This window comes from Ascidia mentula, chromosome 6 (genome assembly GCF_947561715.1).
Source record: "Ascidia mentula chromosome 6, kaAscMent1.1, whole genome shotgun sequence".
NCBI classification, from domain to species: domain Eukaryota; kingdom Metazoa; phylum Chordata; class Ascidiacea; order Phlebobranchia; family Ascidiidae; genus Ascidia; species Ascidia mentula.
The window spans coordinates 6,880,284-6,902,621 of NC_138571.1; the positions used below are offsets into that span (position 1 = coordinate 6,880,284).

Sequence of the window (22,338 nt, forward strand, 5' to 3'; positions counted from 1 at the left end):
TATGATCTTCCGCATGCAGCTTGGAGCAAAACGCAGATGTTTGTAATGCTTTACACTGACAATATCTGAGTAAATTTCTTCGCAAATTCGTGTCTCATCTGAAAGTCTGTTGCAATTTTTTTAATACAACTTGACTATTTATAACAGCCAAAGTGTACAGTTTCCTTTACAAGGAATGATCGGTTAGTATTGTTTCCTCCAGCGATAATATCTAAACTTACAAATAATGTGGCAATAAAATTGCATTGTTGTCAAAATGTTTCTTTATGTGTTTATCGTCCTACTTTAACGTCCCATATATTGCAATAACAGTTCTACAGAGAAACCGTTTCGCACCAAATAAATAATTTGCAAAATACAGCGTGCGTAAAGTCTGCAACAGCCTTTGTTATCATTGAGCACAGTACCATGCGTCGGGGTTACCTGGCAACCATTTCTTCGTTAACTTAATGCTCATGCCAGGTTGAAATCAAGATGTAGGTGCGAGTTCTGGACGTGTTACCACATTTGTTTACATGCCACCACACCTGAGATGTCTAATATTGTTGCAGTTTTCCACAACCTTTTTTCTCACATCAAATTTAAAAAAGCGTCCAGTGATTCCTAACCATTTTGTGGTTGCGTACCACTTGGAGGTAAAATAATTTCGACGCGTACCACCTAGTTGAGTGTTACAAAGTAACCTAGAGGATGAAGTAACAAACATTTTGAGATCAGTTATGATTTTTTTATTTTGAGATTTTTGATCAGATTCGAACTATATCTGCAAATTACAGAAAGGTGTTCGCGTATCACCTGGAATGCCGTCGCGTACCACCGGTTGGGAAACACTGCTTTAGACGAAAGAATAGACTTTTTAGGATGCAAATTTTTGTAATGTGACAAAACAAAAACTTCTGTTATGATGTAATAATTGCGTAAATTAAGATTTAACAAGGGCTTGGATTAGAAAGCTATCTAACCGATGTTATAGCGTAACGTTACAACAAGCCTAGCATATAAAATCTTATTATTTATCCTGGTCGGAATAGCATGCAAATGTTGTGCCAACAGTGGTGTGTATATTGAAAAAACATTATCTCTTGCACCTAAGCATAGGCAGTCAAAGTACTTCATTTTCTATTTAGTTTATCGAAAACTTGATGCAATTTTCGGTGACAATATAACCAGTGACACAAATGTTTTGAAATAAGTAAAAAGACTTAAAATTACCACAGAGGTCAGTTGGTCATTTGTTTTATTTCAAATAAACTGAATATTCTTCAATATAAAACCTGTTGATAAATCATGTAACCCACATGGCTATACGTGCCAAATAATGCACACAAGGCATCCAATATGCCATCACGAAATGTATAGTTATATTGATAGATGCATGTTGTAATGTTTTGTTGAACTCCAGCACGTATGTCACCTTAGCAATCTACAAACAAACGATTTATTGGTTGCTGACACAAAAGTAAAAAAAATGTCTGTTTTACCCGTGAGTAACACTAAGAAGCGATTGGTTGATCGATTCAACGAATTGGGTAAGATCAGTGAAATCTGCCCCTAACCATATTCGATCAAGTCTGTCTCCGGTAATTATCTGCAAATTAGGCGTAAGATAAACTGTAAAACATTGTTACCTAAAATAAATTTTAAAAATAAAACTTTAATGGCATTTTTATCTTTCCTTCCTGTTCAGCATTAATTTAAATCGCAGTGATGTCACTAACACTAAATGACAAGTGCGCCAATACACGTGCGTGAATTGAGTGGTGGGTTATCTAACGCAGTGCGTAGTGCTTAGGTACAGGTAGCACTTTTTTCGTTCTACAGACGGGTTTATTTCCGACTAAAAGTTATAAATGCGTGAAAAGAAAATTGCAATATACACAACTGCCATTTGTGACGGTTTGCGTATTGATACACGCGTACTACAGTTTTTAAGGCATTGGTTTGCTTAAGTAATTTCATCAATGGTTGTATTTAGCTGCAAACATGTGAAGCTCTTTGGCACACCTGTCACATTTTCGCAGCAATTACGCGTCATCACTCTGGAACAGTGTGGCGAATTATTCATTGTAAGTTACCTCCAGTTCTTGCAAATCAGCAGCTCCCGCACCAACAGCAAAAAAAGTCACCCCAATGTCGTTGGCGGCTTTTACCGCCGACTTTAGAAACTTCTCATCTGTTGCTCTGCATATGAGTACATACATAAGTACCTAACTATGAGAACATAATAGCATAAAATGTTCGTATATAATTAGACTGCCTTGCCACAAAATTAAGTTTGCGCTAACCTGCCGTCGGTAATAACAAACGCAATCTTTTTGGAACATGAGTCATTAAACCGAGCAGATGCGGGGAAGTCAACCTCTGTAGCTTTGCGAATCGCCGCAGCTGTAAACGTTGTATAACCTTGATACGTCATTCTGTCCACCGAGTTCTGCAATACCGTAGCGTGTTTAGAAACAAAAAAGGCAAAAAGAAAGTAGTAGGTCATACTAGGCTACTTACATTAAACAATGCATGTGATTTCAACTGTCCCAAACCTATTTCTGTTCGGATTACATGTTCAACATTCCAGGACCCAGACCTGGAAATATATGAAGAGTAATTCACTTTGTCTTGTTAAAAGATTAGCAAATATACCTTCCAAAGAAGTGTGAATATTGTATCACCCCGACTTGGTTTTTCTCTATGTCAATTCGTGCCACAACCTGCTTTAAAAACTCTTTTACCAACTTGAAGTTTGTAAGACCGATTGAAGCCGATCCATCGACTAGAAACATCAAATCCATCGTGTATGTCTCACAACCTACAATTTTGAATCACAGTCAATGTCTGCACCACAACTGAAATAATCTGGGTTTAATTTTGTCCCTTTGGCCGAAATGTACTGATACCTGTAGAATTGGTGTTGTTTGTGATAGGAGGTTTAGTAATGCCATCGTTGCATAGAGAAGTGTCGCAGCAACTCGCATCGCAGTCGATTTCATTATTCACGCACCCAGTTGGCGTAACGGCATTGCACACTTTCTTGGCACAATATTCCGCTTCGATGCAACCACCGAAATTGCTGATTTCTGAATGCACTGAGACAAACCAAAACGTACACAGAGTTATCACAAACTTTCATTTTACAGATATTACTTAAAGCAAAACACTTTTGAAAAGCCAAAGCTAGATGTCTGTTGGTAAGCATGCAAACCCAACGTATGCAACACTACACTGTGTTTAAACGTTAGTGCTAACGGTTTACTTTTTGATTTTGTAGTAGCATAAAAGCATTTCATGGCTTGTGTGGAATTCCGACATTCTGTAATTCCCAAAGGATTGTCGCTGTTGATCCAGCTGTAACAACGAAGACCTGGAAAAATAAGTTAAGTTTTGTTTAATAACTCTCTGTTTTAGCTTCAACCTATTGTTTATACCTTTTGTGAAAGTTGTGAGTTCAAATACTGCCAGAAGACATGTAAACGACAACGATTTCATACTTCTGCGTTTGAAATTGCTAATTTCAGTATAACTTGTGTGGCACTTGTCACTCCGTCCATGGCAATTATATAGGGCCAATAGCACGGTCTCATGACCACGCGTCCGGTTTCGATCGCAAATGCGTAATCGAATTTCGATTTTCGCTTCCTGGCGATGATGTCACATTTTGGAAAGTTTATGTGAACACAAGAAACGTTCTCTCACGTTCTTGGGCTACGTCTGCTTGCATTGGAATTTTAGTTGAATCATAAAAGACAGAAGTTACTGGAACTTTGAAACATGACGTAGTTTCGTAACGTGGCAACAGTGATTAATTGCAGTTCAGAACGGATCGTAAGTATAAAAATACAACAGAATTATTTCAGATAAAGTAACAGCGATGATTGATATGCGTATTTACGTGGTGGTAAAGGTGTTACGCATCAACACGTATTCTACATTTGATTGTTTGCCTTTTCTTGTCGTGGCGCAAGAAACCTTTAAAATTGGTGGAATAAAAATAAAACATAAAAAAATCGTACTCGACGATTGAATGTAGGTCTTTGCCACTTAATGTGGGGACACCGAGCTTTCGTTTGATAATTTACCGAATGTTTTGTTTGCCAAATCCACAGCCCTGACAAACAAATTTTATATTTATACCCAATACCATCAAATGAAATATAATTTCTTGACACATTCACCCTGATGTGCCATATGGCACTGGTTCCCAACCTGAATTCTATCGCGAACCCATTCAAAGTCCTGCACAGTTGCCACTAACCATATATTCATTTCATTAAACAATATGGCATAAATGCGTAAAGGACCATCTTTAAACCTTGTTTTGGTCGCATTGTTTGAGTAACGGGGCCGTATATTAGAAAATATATTCGTATGTTGGATCGTTAGCGTCAAACATATTTGTCAAATGTTTTCGCGTACTAACCTAAATTCCCTTACCACAGGTTGGGAACCACATGGGGAATTGAACAATAGTAACCTTAACACGCTGGCAATTAATGCACTCTAGTACATTGGTGCGTTTTAAACCACAAACACGTATTGTGCAGCGTCATTCGTTTGGAACTGACGTTGTGTGCGGTCAACCGCCTTTGATGTGTGAGCCACTGTTTTGATGGAGTGAGAATGTGCCCGCAATTGCATATACTTTCTGTGCACAATATTCTGCTTGGATGCAACCACCAAAACTTTTGGTCACTGAATCCACTGAGACAATGAAAAGCGTATACACAGAGTTATATCGTGCAAACTACATGAAGGGAATGCTGGTAAGACATGGGAAGGCAGCGAACATACTGTGTTTATCAGGTGCTTACATACTGATATTTACTTTCTGATTTTGCAATTGAACAAAAACATTTCATAGTGTATATTGAATTGTGGCATTTCGTAATCCCCAAATGACTGTAACAACGAAGACCCAGGCCAAATAAAACAAAAAATTTTATTAACAGATTGTAATCTCAGTCTAGCACCTCACTTTTGTGAATGAAATCAGTGCAAATACTATCAAAAGACTTAAAAACAGCAAGAATTTTCATACTGCTGCTTGCTACCAACATCAGTATCGGAATTGCATAATCGACTTTTGATATGCGTGCTGGTAATGCTACCACATTTTGGATAGCTTTTATGGACAGACAAGTTAAATCTTCCTACGTGTTAGCTGGCATCCTTTTGGTTTGTGATCAGTCAGTTATCTTATTATATTCGATTGTATTACAATTTTAGTCGTTGATTAATCGTGCAGTTTCACACGAATGGTAAGTTAACAAAAATTCCCGACGGTACAATTCGCAAGTCATCAGGAAGTCACGTATTCTTATCACATTACGATTTACCTTTGTACCGACGTGCCTCCATTGACCAGGACGTGAGACATCTTCGATTTTGGCCAGACGATTTGCCACGAACACTGGAAATCGCTTGTTGCTGCTGCGAATGCTTTGAAGAACTGTAGTCGAATCTGTCCAAAAAACAGATTGACATTCGACCAGTCGAAGCTCTTTCCTTGCAAGTTGATCCAGTCTGGCTGCAACAACTGCCGTTCTCAACTCCAGACGTGGGATCGAACACGTCTTCAAGGGGGGAACACGTTCTTTGCCTACAACGAACGAACAGTAAATACGTTCTCGGTCGTCCATCAATCTCAAATAGCTGTGGACGACGAATCTGCAAAATGGTGCAATTCTGTTTTGTGCACCTTACCGAAATCACGCGGCTTTATGCATTGATGTAGAACGACTTTTTCCAAGAGCGGGAGTTGCTGCAACCATTTTGTCCACGTTTCGGAGTCCTTGTCGGAGAGTACGTCATCTCACCCAAGCTGTTTTCTGCAAAGTTCTCTTTGCATCGTCTTGGCCACTGCGATCACAGATGCTGCAAAACCAAGAGGGTCATACAATGAAGCCAGGAGAAACTCGTGAGGTTCAGCTCCTTCACTGATTTTGCCCGTTCCATTTCATCAATGGACGCAAGAACTCGCTCGCTGTTACTTATCCACTTGGTCTGGCGAAACCTTTTCCAAGCATGGTGTTAAGCACCACATAGTAACTGATGGCCGACCTGTACATTGGCGAGTCAGGCGCCTCTCGCCTGAAAAGTTAGTGTTGGCTAAAGCCGAGTTTCAAAAGATGCTGGATTTGGGCATAGTGTGCCGATCAGCCAGCCCTTGGGCATCCCCTCTTCACATGGAGAAAAAGCCTTCCGGTGGGTGGCGCCCTTGCGGCGATTATGGTCGCCTTAACGACGCCACACAGGCCATTCGATATTCCACCCGGCATATCCATGATTTCACCGCGCATCTCGCGGCTGGTTCCTTCTTTTCAAAGATAGAAAAGCAGCATCGAGTTTCTTTGGCATTTCGTTGACCAATGCGGTATCAAACCCCTGTCCAGCAAAGTTGACGCTGTGAGGAACTTCCCTGTGCCGACAACCATCAAAGGTTTACAGGAGTTTTCAGGGATGGTCAATTTCTACAACAGGTTTGTGCCCAATATTGCCAATATTATGAAACCGCTCTATGGTGCTTTAGCGGGCAAACCTAAACAACTGGTGTGGTCGGTCAACCTGCAGAGGGCTTTCGATAAGGCTAAAGACGCGCTGGCCAATGCTACACTTTTGCATCCACAGTGGCAAGCCTACATCGCACTCACGACAGGTGCCTGTGCGAGCGTTGTGGGTGCGGTCCTTGAACAATTTTTCGAAGGTCATTGGGTCCCTCTTGCTTTCTTCAGCCGTCAGTTGAGAGTCGGAAACGAAGTACAGCGCCTTTGACCGCGAGCTTCTTGCGCTGCACCTGGCCATTAGGCACTTCCGCTATTTTCTGCAAGGGCGCGAGTTTACTGCGTACACCGACCACAAACCCCTTACTTTCGCATTCAAGAAGACTGCCGACACTTGGTCTGCTCGCCAGCAGCGTCAACTTTCTTCTATTTCAGAGTTCACTACCCAGCATGTCCGGCACATTAGCGGCAATTCGAATGCTCTCGCGGACGCACTTTCCAGGTCTCTCTTGAGTGCCCTACGGGTGCCTCTGTTCGACCTTGATTGCGAAGCTCTGGCACACGCGCAGCAAACTGATGAAGTGCAGTCTTATCACACAGCAATTACCGGGATGCCTCTGCAAGATGTCCCGGTTGGCAATTCAGGAACCACGCTGCTGTGTGACACATCCCTTGGAAGACTTCGACCCGTCGTTCCCTCGTCTTGGCAAAAGAAGGTGTTCGATGCCGTTTACGGGTTGTCCCACCCGTCCATTCGCACCACGAAGAACCTTGTTGCCTCCAAATTTGTTAGGCATGAGTTAAAGAAGCAAGTAGCGTTGTGGGCCAACCAATGTGTAGCTTGCCAGCGCGCCAGGGTTCAGCAGCCATGTTCGGGCTTCATTTGCCGAGTACAGCCCTTCGACATCTCGTTTTCAACACACAAACATCGACACCGTTGGCCTTCTTCAACCTTGTCGAGGTCAAAGGTATTTATTAACTATGGTCGACCGCTTCATCCGATGGCCGGAAGCGATACCAATCGATGACGCCACCACTATCACTTGTGCACGTGCTTTTGTTTTTCATTGGGTTGCGAGGTTCGGCATTCCCAGTAACGTTTCGTCAGAACGTGGCCCTCAGTTCACGTCCCAACCATGGATAACTAGTGGTCAACTGCTGGGTATCTGTCTTCACCGCACGACAGCTTTTTGCTCACAAGCGAACGGCCTGGTGGAGCGCTTTTATCGTCATTCTATACGCCAAAGGGTATCGCTTGGTTAGCGGCCCACCATATTCCTTGTGTTCATTCATCCGTGATTTTTTACCACAGACGCTTTGCAGCGGATCTTATTCTGGGTAGCTCTGTACCACTACATACAGCAAGCCAATTAAACCCAGCATTTGGACACAGGCCAATCGGCACCTTGCGGTCATTACGCTCTGTGTGCCGTCATGGTAACCGTGAGTCCATGATTCACGAGACCACCGTTCTATATGTACCTTCAACGGCACAATCAAGCTGTGACAGCAACTAACATGTCGCGTTTATAGGATTTATGTGGGTTCGTATTAAACATGCTGTCAAGCTTCCCGGAAAAAGCCCACGCTACAAAATAGCTGTGGCGTGATTTCTGTGCGGAAACCACCTTCAGGCAGTTTAGACCTTTTGTGAACCTATAGCTTTAAACATGTCATATTTTCTTTTCGATTTTTGTTTCACACAGACTATTGGTTTCTAAGCAGTTGCTTGTTTATAATGAGTTCCACCGTGCTGGTTTACATTCTTTGGTTTGTATCTAGTTTGGTTATCATCGAATTGACGCGACTGCAAAGTTCCCGCCAATGGAACGTACATTATGTTTTAAATGTCGTTCAAAACGCTCCAGTGATCAAGCTCCGCCAGTCAAAACCGATCGGTACCTGCCCGTTCAGATAATACCAATCACGTTCCATTAGCGTATGAGAACCACCATTCTTGTGTCTCAGTACAATCTTCGACTCTTTTATCGGTAAAACAGCCTAAAATGGCAATTCAAACACAAAGTTTAACGTGTAACCCTTTAGAGCCCCAGGGGTCACCGGTAACCCCATGAATTTAAAGAACCATACAAGAAAGGTTTCTAATTTTCATTTTTATGTACCTGAAGCCCAGAGTCCCCCCTTTGCCCTGATCTACATACAATTTTAAAGCCTGTAGATGTCGACTGACACAGAAAGCATTTTTGACTGACACAGAAAGCACACCGAAAGAAAACGCGAAAGTGCTTTATAACATACATTGTCTTCATATCTTGTACATACGTGTATGTGTTGTTGACGCATGAACAGTATATAAGCTTGTGACTAATAGTGTCACTTGAAAAGGATTCAACGTTCATGGTAGGTTTTTCATTCTATGTTTGAGCGGCTACAGTGTGGCACTGTGATAACTGCCATTAAAAAAGTCGTAACATTTTATAAGCTACATCTACATATGTAAAAAATACCATTCAATTGGTGAACAATTTGCAAATAAAGTTGGTAATCCTTTAGCTAAGGCCTTGTATAGTATCTATAAAAAAAGTTAGGTATTCGTAGCACGTATTTTCAAGAAACGGCACACCTTGTAATTTCATGGGGTCGTGTATATGACATAGGGCATTGGTGACAATTACGATGAATTTTTTTGAATCATGCTTAAGCTTTTTAATTATTATTATTACATAACAGCATCACATGATACTAGAAATAATACGTGCATCATCTATTATCTCGATTTCGGGTCAGGTTTTTGTTTTGTGCACGGTAATATAGCTATTTGTGAAGGTTTATTCAAATTTTATTGGTATAAATAATCATTAACCAGCAAAAGTTTTCAAATATCGCTGTAACAACTTTCATTCAGGTTGTTACTTGTACTACTAAAGAAATGCATAGCTTCACTAGTTCCAAAAAAATAAGAAAGTTAATTTTTTTCATTGGTTATCCGCCAGAGCCCATTATGTACGCGTGAAGCTTTCTGCAACACCACGTACTACGGTTGCTGGACTATAAAACACAGCTCGTTTTCTACTACTCCCGTTTTAGTATCTGCGTGGATTGATTCGTAAACCGTGTATGTTGGTCTGGACATGTTGATGCAGCCAGTCATTTAGTACAGCACTATTGATACACAATGAAGTCATGTACTCGGTGAGTATATCTTGATAGCGTTGATGATATTTTTCTAACAAGTCTTAGACCCAAAACCACTTTTATCCCAAAACCCCAAAATGGAAAAACATCTTTTACAAAAATATCACAACATGGGTTTCCAAAGAAAGAAATTGTAACGAAATTAACCGAATTAAATCAATTAAAACCTTCGTTGTAAATGTTGCCTGAACTTCTATATTTTGCAAATGCTGCGCTGACATCTTACCTACTGCGCTCTGAGAAACTTTCGAGGCATCAACAAATTATTGACGTTTAAAAAGCAAAAAGTTATCCGTCTTTTTCTGAAAGGGTATCGCTTGGTTAGCGGCCCACTATATTCCTTGTTTTCATTCATCCGTGAGTTTTTCCCACAGACGCTTTGCAGCGGATCTTATTCTGGATAGCTCTGTGCCTATTCAAGCGAATAGAGAACAAATTCTTTGTGTACTTGGCGATCTACATATTACTACAAACAGTTTGTGGACTTAAACCCACGGCCGTGTGAACTCATCTGGGCAGCAGTATTTCCAAAAACACTACGTACTTCGCCAAAAGAATTTGGACTGCAAGTCAATGCTTTGACTGTTTACTGCAGATGACCAACAATACTAAATAAACTGTGCCACTACATACAGCAAGCCAATTAAACTCAGCATTTGGACACAGGCCAATCGGCACCTTGCGGTCATTACGCTCTGTGTGCGGTCATAGTAACCATGAGTCCCTGATTCACGCGACCACCGTCCTATGTTCTATGCACAATCAAGCTGTGGCAGCAATTAACATGTCGCGATTATGGGATTTATGTGGCTTCGAATAAAACAGTGTTTCTCAAACTTTTTTTTGCCCCGCCCCCAAAACACCTTAGTCATTTAACAACGCCAAACAGAACATCCAAAACACATAACGAATTTATTTGTTGCTTGTCAATTAATGCGACGGGTGAGGTTGGTGGTATGACACCAATTTCGTTTGATTTCTAATATTCCAATACCAAACCTTAGTCAAAAAGAAGTAAACCATACCATCAAAAGTCTCATTTGAATATTAAGCCTTTATTGATGACACATTGTGGCATAAATAAAATTCGTTGTGACGTTAAACTTCTAGTTCAGCATGCGAGAAATGCCCTTTCTGAAGTAGCATGAATCATACAAAGATTGGACTGAATCATTTGGGCCAGTGATTTCCAACCTTTTTATGGTGGCGTACCACTTGGAGGTAAAACAATTCCGTCGTGTACCACCTTATTGGGAGTAACAAAGTAACCTAGGGGATAACCTATCAAAAATTTCATCAGTTACGATTTTTTAAATTCAAACTATACGCAAACTACGGAAAGGTGCTCACGTACCACCTGGAATGCAGTCGCGTACTACTAGTGGTACGCGTACCACCGGTTGGGAAACACTGACTTACACTACAAGAGAAAATTTTCCCTGTCACCAAGCGCCCACCAATCGGTCATTTCTTTTCTAACGCCCCTCTATCGCCCATTCGGTCTCCAGCGCCCCCCGTACGATTGCAAACGCCCCCAGGGGGGCGCTGGCGCCAACTTTGTGAACCACAGGTATAAAACATGCGTAGCCCAGTATGTTGGGTAGACAAAGCATGTGATCTCCACCCGTTGGAATACGCACAGAGTTACTTTGAATAAGTTTAAGTGCTTGCTAGACACCGATGCAAAAACACTTTGCAATCACTTCCCAATTCAGCACTGTCACGCTTCCTGGAAAAAGCTCACGCTACAAAATAACTTTCATTCAGGTTGTTACTTGTACTACCAAAGAAATGCATAGCTTCACTGATTCCAAAAAAATAAGAAAGTTAATTTTTTTCATTGGTCATCCGCCAGAGCCCATGGATGACAGGTGACCCCACCAGAAAATGGGGGTTAACGGTCAAACATCTAAATTTTTTTTATGAAATGTGTACATTAATATATTTCTGTTTATACCCTTGGGCTCTAAAGGATTAAATTGATTGGGCTGATTTTGTTTCGGTTCTTTTTATTGTGATTTGTTGTTTTTCGCAAGGATTTTAAAATAATCTGTTTTCTATTTTGCCACAACACAGAAACTGTAGATTCCTGATAGTTAATTGAATAGGTCTGTGTTGTGTTATATGTGCTTGGTGTTGGTTTGGGAACAGTTAGGAGAACACTTTCAGCACATTTTGCATCAAACAATACCACATAAGAATATATATATTAGATTTTTTTTAAAGTTGAAAAACGTAATTAATTGAAATGCAAGCTTGATTCTAGTTCGATGCCAAATTGTCTAACTGAATACCAGTAGAACTGCGTTTCTATTTTATATGATACCAAAAGTGTTGAAATGTCCCCCTCCCCTGTTACGCAGTCAGCATATCGTTGCTGTTTTCGCCCGGCATTGTTTTGCCTCACTAAGAGGGTGCGCCAGGAGTCAATAGTTACGAACCATACAGAAGGTTGGCCGACAAAAGCTTTACACTTACTATGTTTGCCATCGACTTGGAAGTTAAAGCACAACATCAACCAAGCAACAAATCAATGACACTCGGTGATAAGTAAAATAAACTTGGCCCAAAATAAAACTAAACATGATACACAAAATTCACGTATCAATGAACGAAACTTACCAGACTTGTTGCTTTGCCAAACCACATATATAATACCGAACAGGATTAACAACGATCCAAAAACAATTCCTAAGTCTTTTCTTAACATCTGCATTTTTCGCAGTAACTTGCTTATATATGCTGATCACTGAACAAGTAAAGATTAGTTGTAATTAACATGAAGACTTTTCCGTTTGGTGCTGCATAAATTCGACATCACCAAACCTGATAACAAAGCTTGGGGCGACAAACCTACAAGTAAAATTATTTATGTGCGCGTGAAGCTTTCTGCAACTCCACGTACTACGGTTGCTGAACTAAAAAACACACCTTCTTTTCTACTACTCCCGTTTTAGTATCTGCGTGGATTGATTTGTAAACCGTGCATGTTGGTCTGGACATGTTAATGCAGCCAGTCATTTAGTACAGCACTATTGATACACAATGAAGTCATGTACTCGGTGAGTATATCTTGATAGCGTTGATGATATTTTTCTAAAAAGTCTTCGACCCAAACCACTTTTATCCCAAAACCCCAAAATGGAAACACATCGTTTACAAAAATATCACAACATGGGTTTCCAAAGAAAGAAATTGCAACGAAATTAACCGAATTAGATCAATTGAAACCTTCGTTGTAAATGTTGCCTGAACTTCTACATTTTGCGAATGCGCTGACATCTTACCTATTGCGCTCTGAGAAACTTTCGAGGCAAGAACAAATTATCGACGTTCAAAAGGAAAATCTGTCTTTCTCCTAGAATGTAACGCTTGGTTAGCGTTCCACCATATTCCTTGTGTTCATTCATCCGTGAGTTTTTACCATCGTTCTATATGTACCTCTAACGACACAATCAAAGCTGTGGCGACAACTAACATTTCGCGATTATAGGATTTATGTGGCTTCGCATAAAACATGCGGACCCCAGTATTTCGGGTAGACAAAAAATATGGTCTCCACCCGTTGGAAAAAGCACAGAGTTACCTTGAATAAGTTTTAAGTGCTTGCTAGACTCTGATGCAACAACACTTGGGCAATCACTTCCCAATTAAGCACTCTCACGCTTCCCGGAAAAAGCCCACGCTACAAAGTAGCTGTAGCGTGATGAAATTTTTTGTAGTTGAAAAACGTAATTGATTTAAATGCAAGCTTGATTCTAGTTCGATGCCAAATTGTCTAACTGAATACCAGTAGAACTGTGTTTCTATTTTTTATGAAACCAAAAGCGTTGAAATGTTTCCCTCCCCTTTCAAGAAGTACGCAAATACCTTCGACCAACTGCACAGCTTCCGCTTCGGTCGGCACAGACTTTAGACAGTCGTCGACGTAGAAATTCTTCATGACAGCCTCGACGACCTTGCTCGACCTTTACATGGGCGCCGCGCTGTGTAGTGTTGGTTCAAAAGTGTTGTCGAGCGAGTAAATTGTACTGAAATGTTTATTGGTGGGTATTTTGTATCGAAGCTTTTAATATTGATGGTACGTTTTGTTAAGCGATGGGGACAGATCTTAATTGAGGTTCTAGGATTGTGTTTGGTGCAAGGAGTAACCGCTCAAATCAATTCCTCGTTAGGCTTAATTAATTCCCGCGTTGCTGAATTAAATCCGCAAGAAAACAAAAATGATTTCTTCAAAAAGTCAAACAAGAATTGGGACTATGCCAATTTCATCGATCCATATATTTGGGCGATACAAATTACAGCAATTCTGTTTTTATTACTGGGAAATTTCCCCATGCAATAGCCACAGTCAAATCTTTTTGGTTTAGTGGCTGCAATATCAACTTACAATGGCTTTACTAATAAGGAACTGAAATTGCAGCTGTAACACGGCTAAGCTAACTTTGTCACAGGGGTTTGACCGCACCGTCAGGAAAGAACAGTATTCTTTTATTCTGCGGCACAGTTAACAAACTGTGACACGTTCACTAAACAAACAAACACATATTAGCGAACAGTCACACATGCAACATGACAGACAACATTTAACTCACCAATACAAGATGCACAAGGACCGACTTCGAATAGCATTCGGTTGCACCAGGTAAATTTACGTTAGGCAGTCACTATTGAAGTTGTCAACTTAAGTCAATTCACTGCAATTCACAACAGATATTTAACCACCAAAACAGTTTAATGCACGCGGACAAGTTCAACACGTGGCAAACATTAAGACTGCTGGCACTAGCCTTGCATCATACAGTTGGTAGGGGGATTGTGACGTTTCTATTGTTGTGAAATTTCCTCACATGGAAAGTTACGCGCACAGAAATCTTACACTCCCCCCCAAAATTGTCGCAGCGACGTACAACACAATTTCGACGCGCGTTTGTATCAATCGTTTGTCAGTGTTTCTCAGCGACCATTGTCGCCGGGTCATCGTGTGGTAGGTGATCGTCTCCTCTCCCATCAACTGGTACGACCACACACAGCTTGTGAATGGGTCTTCGCACAATCGTTCCTCTCGATCGAATTCGAACACTGCGGACCACACCAAAGTCATCAGGATTGGTTGATTCAACGCGGCCGATCGACCAAGAACGTTTGGGGGCAGCATCATCAACCAGAAGTACCACATCACCGACCTGGACATTTCTCTTCTCATGATGCCACTTCTGGCGAGCGATGATTGTACGCAAGTATTCCCGAGCCCATCGTCTCCAAAATTGATCTGCAATATATTGGACCTTGCGCCAACCCCGGCGCGCGTAGCAGTCACGATCACTTGTGACGATTGGAAGCATCCCTCCGGACGGATTTATCCTTAGCAAGTGATTATGTGTCAATGGTGACTCACCAACGTCATCAAGTGTGACCCGAGTCAGGGGTCGCGAGTTGATAATTGATTCCGCTTCAAGCAAAAACGTTTGCAGATGATCATCGTTGAGGACTCGTTCGTTCGTCAGCAAGGAGAGGACGCGTCGAACAGACCGAATCATCCTTTCCCAGGCACCTCCCATGTGACTTGTACCAGGTGGGTTAAAGTGCCACTGAACTTCTTTCTTTTTGAAGAACTCTTCTGTTTGGTTCTGGTTCCATTCACGTACGGCGTCACGACGAACACGCGCAGCACCCACAAAATTCGTGCCGTCATCGGAATAAATTAGCAGCACTTCGCCGCGACGAGCAATAAATCTGCGAAAGGCATTTATAAAGGCATCGGTGCTTAGGTCATGTGCCACCTCGAGATGAATTGCTCTTGTAGTTAGGCATGTAAAGAGACAACCCCATCTCTTAACTTCGCAGCGCCTTTGCTTGGCGACTAGAGGTCCGAAATAATCGACTCCTGTAAATGCAAAGGGAAATTCATTCATTTGCAGACGAGCTGGCGGTAAATTGGACATAATTTGCCCTTCAGACTTTGCGTTACGGCGCCGGCATACCAAACATGCGCGGAGAACACGTCGCACCGCCACTGCACCTTTAACGATCCAATAGCGTTGGTTCATCTGGGACAGAATGTGGTTCACGCCAGAATGTCCACACTCTGCATGGAAATGGGAAATTAGCAACTCAGTCAGGTACGAGTTGTGAGGCAAAATGGCAGGATGTCGGGCCTCAAAAGGAATTGGCGCCTTTTCCAAACGACCGCCAACCCTAAGCATTCCATCAATCATCACAGGATCCATACGAAAAACTGCCGATGACTTGCTTGGTTTCTTCAAGTTTCCATCTGGGGTAATTGCTATCACCCATTGTGAGAAATGACCTCGTTGCACATATTTCACCAACTCGGCTTCAGCCGTCTGCAGCTCATCAACTCTCAGGGCCGAGGAGCCAAATCGCGGTTTTTGCATTTCGCAGAATTGCCTTCAAACGCAAAAACCATGCAGCAGCACGTTTAGGTTGATACAACGAAGAAAATTTCGTTATTAAAACATCTGTGGGAGGACATTTCTCTACCACAGTAAACACACCACAAGGTTTCTTATCAAATACATTAACCTCAACAGGATCTGTAGCAGCGTAACCAAACATGTTTGGCCAGCAGTCGGGCGTCTTCTTGAGAAACGACAGTCCGTCAAACTACAATTTACTCCTCACCAGGGCATCGGCTGAGACTCCCCTCGAAGCCAAATCAGCAGGGTTTTCCGTCGTCGGAACATGTTTCCAGTTCTTCACACAGGTATTCTTCTCGATCGTTGCCAAACGACGAGAGATCTTCGTTTATCATTTTTAATGCTTTGCAGCACCACAGACGAATCCGTCCAAAATATAGAGGGACGCAGGTCCAAACACATTTCCTTTCTGACAATCAGTTCCACGTACACAGCCAGAATAGCGGCCATCAATTCCAACCGTGGAATAGAATTTTCACCATGGGATGTTAGGCGACATTTACTCATAACCAAGGTACAGGTCATTTCGCTTTCTTTATTCGTTGATCGGAGGTAGCACACAGCTCCGTGACTTCTTTGGATGCGTCAGCAAACACATGAAGTTGACTTCTTATCACATTGGCGCTGACGCCAAAACCAAATGATCGTGGAATACGCCTTTCCTGCAGGCTGTGTAAGCAGACTAACCACTTCTCCCATTTTCGTAAGTCCTTAGCAGGCATCTCTTCGTCCCATTCAATTTGTTGCTTGCACAAGCTTCTATAAATAAGCCGGGCTCGCAACACGACGGGGGTAACAAAACCCAATGGGTCGAATAGAGAATTCATAGTTGACAAGAGGCCTCGCCGAGTGCGCGGCTTTATTGGCAACGAAACAGCAAATAGAAATGCGACAGTATGAACATTCCACTGTATACCGAGCACACGCTCTTGTAATTCAGCGTCCATCGGGCGCACCTGGAAAGCCATTGATAATTCATTTTCCGGTAAGCGATCAAGAATCTCCTTGCAGTTTGACAACCACTTGGTCGAGCGAAACCAACCCTTCTCAAGCAAGGAGCGCAGACCATCGACAAGCTGCAATCCAGTTTCAACGTCTGTCACCGATGTGAGGCAGTCATCGACGTAGAAATTACGTTCAACCGTAGAGGCAACAATGGGTTCAAATTCACTCCCAAAATCACTAGCGGTTTGACGTAAACAAAAGGTTGCGCAGCTTGGAGACGAAGTTGCCCCGAAGAAATGTACATTTATTCTGTGGGGCACAGGCTCATCTGACAGGTTCCCACCAGGCCACCAAAGGAAACGCAAACTGTCACGATCACGAGGGGCAACTCTCACTTGGTAAAACATGGCCTCAATGTCAGCTACCAAGGCAATTGGCGACTTGCGGAAGCGCAACAAGACGCCAAGTAGACTGTTGACAAGACCTTGCATCAACGTTTGGTACAAAGACAGTCCACGGTATTGAGCTGCGCAATCAAACACAACACGCAACTTACCAGGTTTGTGAGGGTTCACAACACCATGATGAGGTATGTACCACGTCAGATGTTTGGTAATCAGTTCCTCCTCTGGTACTTCTTCGGCAAATCCTTTGTCGATGGTTGCTTGCATTTGTTCAGTGTACTTCTGATGCATTTTCTCGTCGTTGCTCAATCGACGTTTCAACGATTCCAATCTTTTGTTGGCCATCTTCAGATTGTTAGGCAAAACTTGGTGATCATGTCTCCACGGCAGTGGCAATTCATAATGTCCATCAATGTATTGAACGGAGTCCTTCATCAATTGGTACGTCCTCCGATCTTCCCTGGAGAAAGGACTTCCAAGCAATTCGTCTTCTTCTTCTTTGGGGATCAGGTCACTCTCGTCGCTTAGAAACATGGTATGGGCGGTGTCCATGACGCAAGCAAAGTTGGCATCTGCAGCAGATTTGCGGACAGCCTCGAGCGATCGACCTAGCAAAGACCATCCAAGAGGCGTCTTCACGGCATCTGGGCATTCGTCGTTTCCAGGACGACTGCACTGTACGCGATGTGCCACAGGTACATTAGCACCAATCAACAATGTGACAGTTCCACCAGCAACGGAAGACAGTTGTAGACTCCTTATTGATGGGTGCATCTTCCGAGTTTTCCAGGTGGGAGACTTGTTCGGTTTTACAGGTATTTGTTCAACAACTACTACTTCTGGCAAGTTTATTTGCTCACCTCCATCAAGTGGTTCGACTGACACGGAAATTGCGATTGTGTCCAGTTTTTGCGGTGTCGTCAGTGTGTTCAACAAAATTTGTTTGGGTCGTCCAGACGCACCTAATTTGTCTACCAACTTACGTTCACAAAACGTTGTGAACCCTGATCCAGAAAAGCGTACGTGGCAATGGAAGTGGTCCCATGGCGAACAACGACAGGTAGAACATTCAGGTACACACTAGACGCGTTGACACTTGCACTGTACTCGCGACTTCGGATCGTAGCACAAGCAGGATTGTCATTCTTTACCCCTTCGGATACAGTAGGAGGGGCTGGGTTATGCAGCAATTTATGGTGCGATTAACCATCGCATCCGTTGACAAAACAACTTTGACTGGAATCACAGTCACTAGCACGGTGGCCAGCCTTTAAACACTTAAAACACAAACCCATTGAACGCACGAACCTGCGTCGATCATTCACGACATTTTCCTAAACTGGACACATGCGTCAAGAGAATGGCTCCCGTTGCACAACAAACACTTCATTTGCACGTGTGTTTTGTCCTTAATTTTCGGCGCAGAAGTCGCCACAGTGCTGTGCGCAATTGCCTTCGGCCGGCGGCTTCCTTTGTTGTCTTCCTTCGATGAATACAGCGCCTTACCAAAAATCGAGTTTGCAACCTTGCTTTTTTGTGCTACAAACTCTGCAAGAGTCGCAAAGGTAGCTCGTTTTTCAGTGTCATGCTCAATCTGTGCGGACATCGAAACCCATTCCTTTCGCATGTTGAATGGGAGTTTCCTCATAACAGCCAACATGACATCCATGGAATCAACACTAGAAGCATGTCTTATATGTCATATGTAGTGCCGTACAGCATTTGTCCAACAGCACAGATAATTTCATGAGACCATCGGGGTCGTTGTCCTTGACAACAGGAGCTGACATCAGCTGTTCTTCGCATCTTTGTGCGATAATGTGAGGTTGGCCATATTCGTTATACAAGGTTTGCCAGGCCAGCCTGTACCCTTCGGCTGCATCTTTCGCGTTAAAGCGTTCAATTTTTTCCCGAATATGAGGCTTACAGTGCTGTACCATATACAACAGCCGCATCTCATCATTGTGGGCCTTCTTAGCAATGTAGGTATCAAACTGTCGTACGAATAGCCTGTAATTTAGTGAATCACCATCAAATTTGGTTACTTCAGGACTCGGCAAGTTCACATGGTATGCGTCCTGATACGTCTTTGGTAGTGGCGAGATATTTTGGGGACTAGGGCAACATCTATTTGCGTCTGCACGAGGGATTCCATCAAACGTACCAGTCCTATGCTTCTCGATGCGTGGTGCGGGCACGTTCACAGGCGCTTCAATGTGTTGCGAATTTGACCTAATTTGTGGACACGAGCCCCGTACAGCATTTGACGGCAACTGTGAGCTCGTATGTTGAAAAACATTTGACAGCAATCGTGGGCGAGGGATTGAAATTGAACAACCTTTTGTAACAGACGCCAGGCTTGAATTGCCAGTAGACTCTTCCTCCCATGCCTCCATTTCAGCTTCAGCGAGTTGCAATTCGTGGGGCCTTTGCACAGCGTGCTTCTCCGCTTCTTCACTGGTGCGCCGGGCTTCATTCTCCGCCTCACGCGAATTCGTTCCGCCTCTAGCTCGGCCGTACGACGTGCACGATCTGCTTCCAGCTCGGCCGTACGACGTGCACGATCTGCTTCCAGCTCGGCCGTATGACGTGCACGATCTGCTTCCAGCTCTGCCGCACGACGTAGTCTATCTGCTTCTTCTGAGGCCCTTCGTACATTTTCGGCTTCTTGAGCACTTGCGAATTTCGCAAGCTTTAGTTTCACCTTACTGCGTCGAATTTCACTTCGTACAGAACTTGAGGTTGAATTTCTACTCGAGTGAACAGACAACGCATCGACTGGTGACAATGGTAGGGGAACGGATCTAGGCTGCGGGTCATGCAGCTTCGAGCGACCCTTTCATTGAATTCTTGTTTGTCTCGGCAACGCGAGATTATGTCAGGTAGTTTATCACTATCCGACATATTTGAGTGAAGTTCAATTAGCTTACCAAAGTTTGCATTTACTTGGGGCAGGAACTCACGTAGCGCTGAAAGATCTTACAGCTTTTTCATAAGACTCTCTGCGCAAGCGTAGCTATCTTGTAGAGCCTTTAAAGACTCTACTATTTCGTTTTCTTGATCTTCCGTCATACAGTTTACTTGTGATGCAATTTCACGGCAATGTCCGTGGTGACCAAATCAATCGTCGATCCTTCGCTTGTTGACGATTCCTAGTTTGTTAACGATGTAACACGGCTAAGCTAACCTTGTCACAGGGGTTTGACCGCACCGTCAGGAAAGAACAGTATTCTTTAATTCTGCGGCACAGTTAACAAACTGTGACACGTTCACTAAACAAACAAACACATATTAGCGAACAGTCACACATGCAACATGTCAGACAACATTTAACTCACCAATACAAGATGCACAAGGACCGACTTCGAATAGCATTCGGTTGCACCAGGTAAATATACGTTATTCAGTCACTATTTAAGTTGTCAACTTAAGTCAATTCACTGCAATTCACAACAGATATTTAACCACCAAAACAGTTTAATGCACGCGGACAAGTTCAACACGTGGCAAACATTAAGACTGCTGGCACTAGCCTTGCATCATACAGTTGGTAGGGGGATTATGACGTTTCTATTGTTGTGAAATTTCCTCACATGGAAAGTTACGCGCACAGAAATCTTACAGCAGCAATCCTAAGCATCAAGAAGACAGGCAACATTTCTTCAGTATACACGCGTTAAATCCTTTTTTTGTGATTTTTAGAAAGGTTTTAATTAACTGTGCCAAAACATTAATCGATAGTCTATGACGCATTACAAAAACCATGCGTCACGCGCAAATGAGTTAAAATACAACCAACCTATGTCCCTTTGCTGACGTAGATGTGCATGAATGTTTTTTTCATATTTATGTCACATTTGGGTATCTCTGTTATGAACGTGAAATAAAACCAGCGTAAGTCGTGTATAAACACAATCGACGCTTTTGGAACGTTTCAAGTTTGCCAATCATCGTAAAACTTGGTCGTTGCAATCTGTTATATAAATTTAGTGCAAAGGTTTTATCGGTGCTTCTAATCATAAAGAACAATATAGAGGTGTTAAAACAAATTAACGCTGCCAACACAAAACGGCATATTATGAGATAAACATAATTTTTTGCAGCAAACGTGTTTGTGGTCTTGGTTCCCAACCTGTGGTACGCGATGGGCATTCAGGTTTATGCACAAAACATTTGACAAATATGTTTGGCGCTAACAATCCAACATTGATTTGCAGAAATTATACTTATATATTTTCTAATATACGGTCTGGTTACTCAATGCAACCAAACCAAGGTTTAAAGATGGTTCTTCACTCATTTATGCCATATTTTTTAATCAAATCAATAGATGGTTCGTGGCAACTGTGCAGGACTTTGAAGTGATTCGCGATAGAATTCAGGTTGGGAACCACTGCCATGGGCGCCTGACTCCATAACCTTTATGGTTTTATCGGTGCCCATGCCATTTTATTTCCTTGTTTTTTGTTCGTCGCGTAGTTGCTTTTCTCGCAAAAATAAACATGATTTTGATTTAAAAAGTTATATTTCATTCGATGGTATTGGATATAAATAAAAATTTGCTTGTCAGGGCTGTTTGGGGTTTCGTCGGTACCCTGAACTTATGAATTATATGGGACATTAAAATATTTTGAATGGTGAGCAATTCAAAACAAAAAATGGTGATGACGAGCCGGATAACTAAACGTGTGCAAAACACCCGCCATATATATTTTTTCGTAGGACCGCTGAAGCTAGAGACAGCTTTAAAATATCATGGTTTTTTGATGAACATTATAAATAACGACGATTGATCAATCCAAAACCAGCACTGCCCTTTTGGTTTCAATTTGTGATAAAAAGAGCCTTCTTTGTTCAGGTTAGTGCTGCTTTCTTTTGAAAGAGCAACCTTCTGTAAGCCCT

The 22,338-nt window shown here is 42.4% G+C and overlaps 2 protein-coding genes and 1 pseudogene across 5 annotated transcripts; all 3 read right to left on the bottom strand.

The window, feature by feature from the left end:
* Positions 1-1,150: 1,150 nt before the first annotated feature.
* On the bottom strand, positions 1,151-12,384 carry LOC145905958 (matrilin-1-like). 4 transcript variants are annotated; one of them, XM_082993294.1, is made up of 10 exons: positions 5,695-6,739; positions 5,328-5,590; positions 3,248-3,355; positions 2,892-3,080; positions 2,638-2,803; positions 2,503-2,581; positions 2,286-2,431; positions 2,076-2,181; positions 1,482-1,588; positions 1,151-1,423 (listed from the first exon to the last, which is right to left on the bottom strand). In XM_082993294.1, the coding sequence occupies exons 2-10, from the start codon at positions 5,473-5,475 to the stop codon at positions 1,411-1,413; spliced, it is 1,062 nt and encodes a 353-aa protein (XP_082849420.1). In that variant the 5' UTR covers positions 5,476-5,590; positions 5,695-6,739; the 3' UTR covers positions 1,151-1,410. The 4 variants fall into 4 exon arrangements, with proteins under 4 accessions (XP_082849420.1, XP_082849421.1, XP_082849419.1 ...); XM_082993295.1 differs by lacking the exons at positions 5,328-5,590; positions 5,695-6,739 and adding an exon at positions 12,270-12,384; XM_082993293.1 differs by having other exon boundaries at positions 5,328-6,739.
* A 2,209-nt stretch (positions 12,385-14,593) lies between these two features.
* LOC145907063 (uncharacterized) lies at positions 14,594-16,045 on the bottom strand. The gene has a single exon (XM_082994499.1). The coding sequence runs from the start codon at positions 16,043-16,045 to the stop codon at positions 14,594-14,596; it is 1,452 nt and encodes a 483-aa protein (XP_082850625.1).
* Positions 16,046-16,608: 563 nt separating this feature from the next.
* Positions 16,609-20,508, bottom strand: LOC145907064 (uncharacterized; annotated as a pseudogene).
* Positions 20,509-22,338: the final 1,830 nt, after the last annotated feature.

Coding starts and splice junctions, on each gene's coding strand:
- LOC145905958 (XM_082993294.1), bottom strand. CDS start 5,475: ATGTCAATCTGTTTTTTGGACAGATTCGACTACAGTTCTTCAAAGCAT. Junction 2,432..2,502: donor AATCACATGCATTGTTTAAT/GTAAGTAGCCTA, acceptor ACGGTATTGCAG/AACTCGGTGGACAGAATGAC. Junction 1,589..2,075: donor CTGATTTGCAAGAACTGGAG/GTAACTTACAAT, acceptor CCTAATTTGCAG/ATAATTACCGGAGACAGACT.
- LOC145907063 (XM_082994499.1), bottom strand. CDS start 16,045: ATGCAAAAACCGCGATTTGGCTCCTCGGCCCTGAGAGTTGATGAGCTG.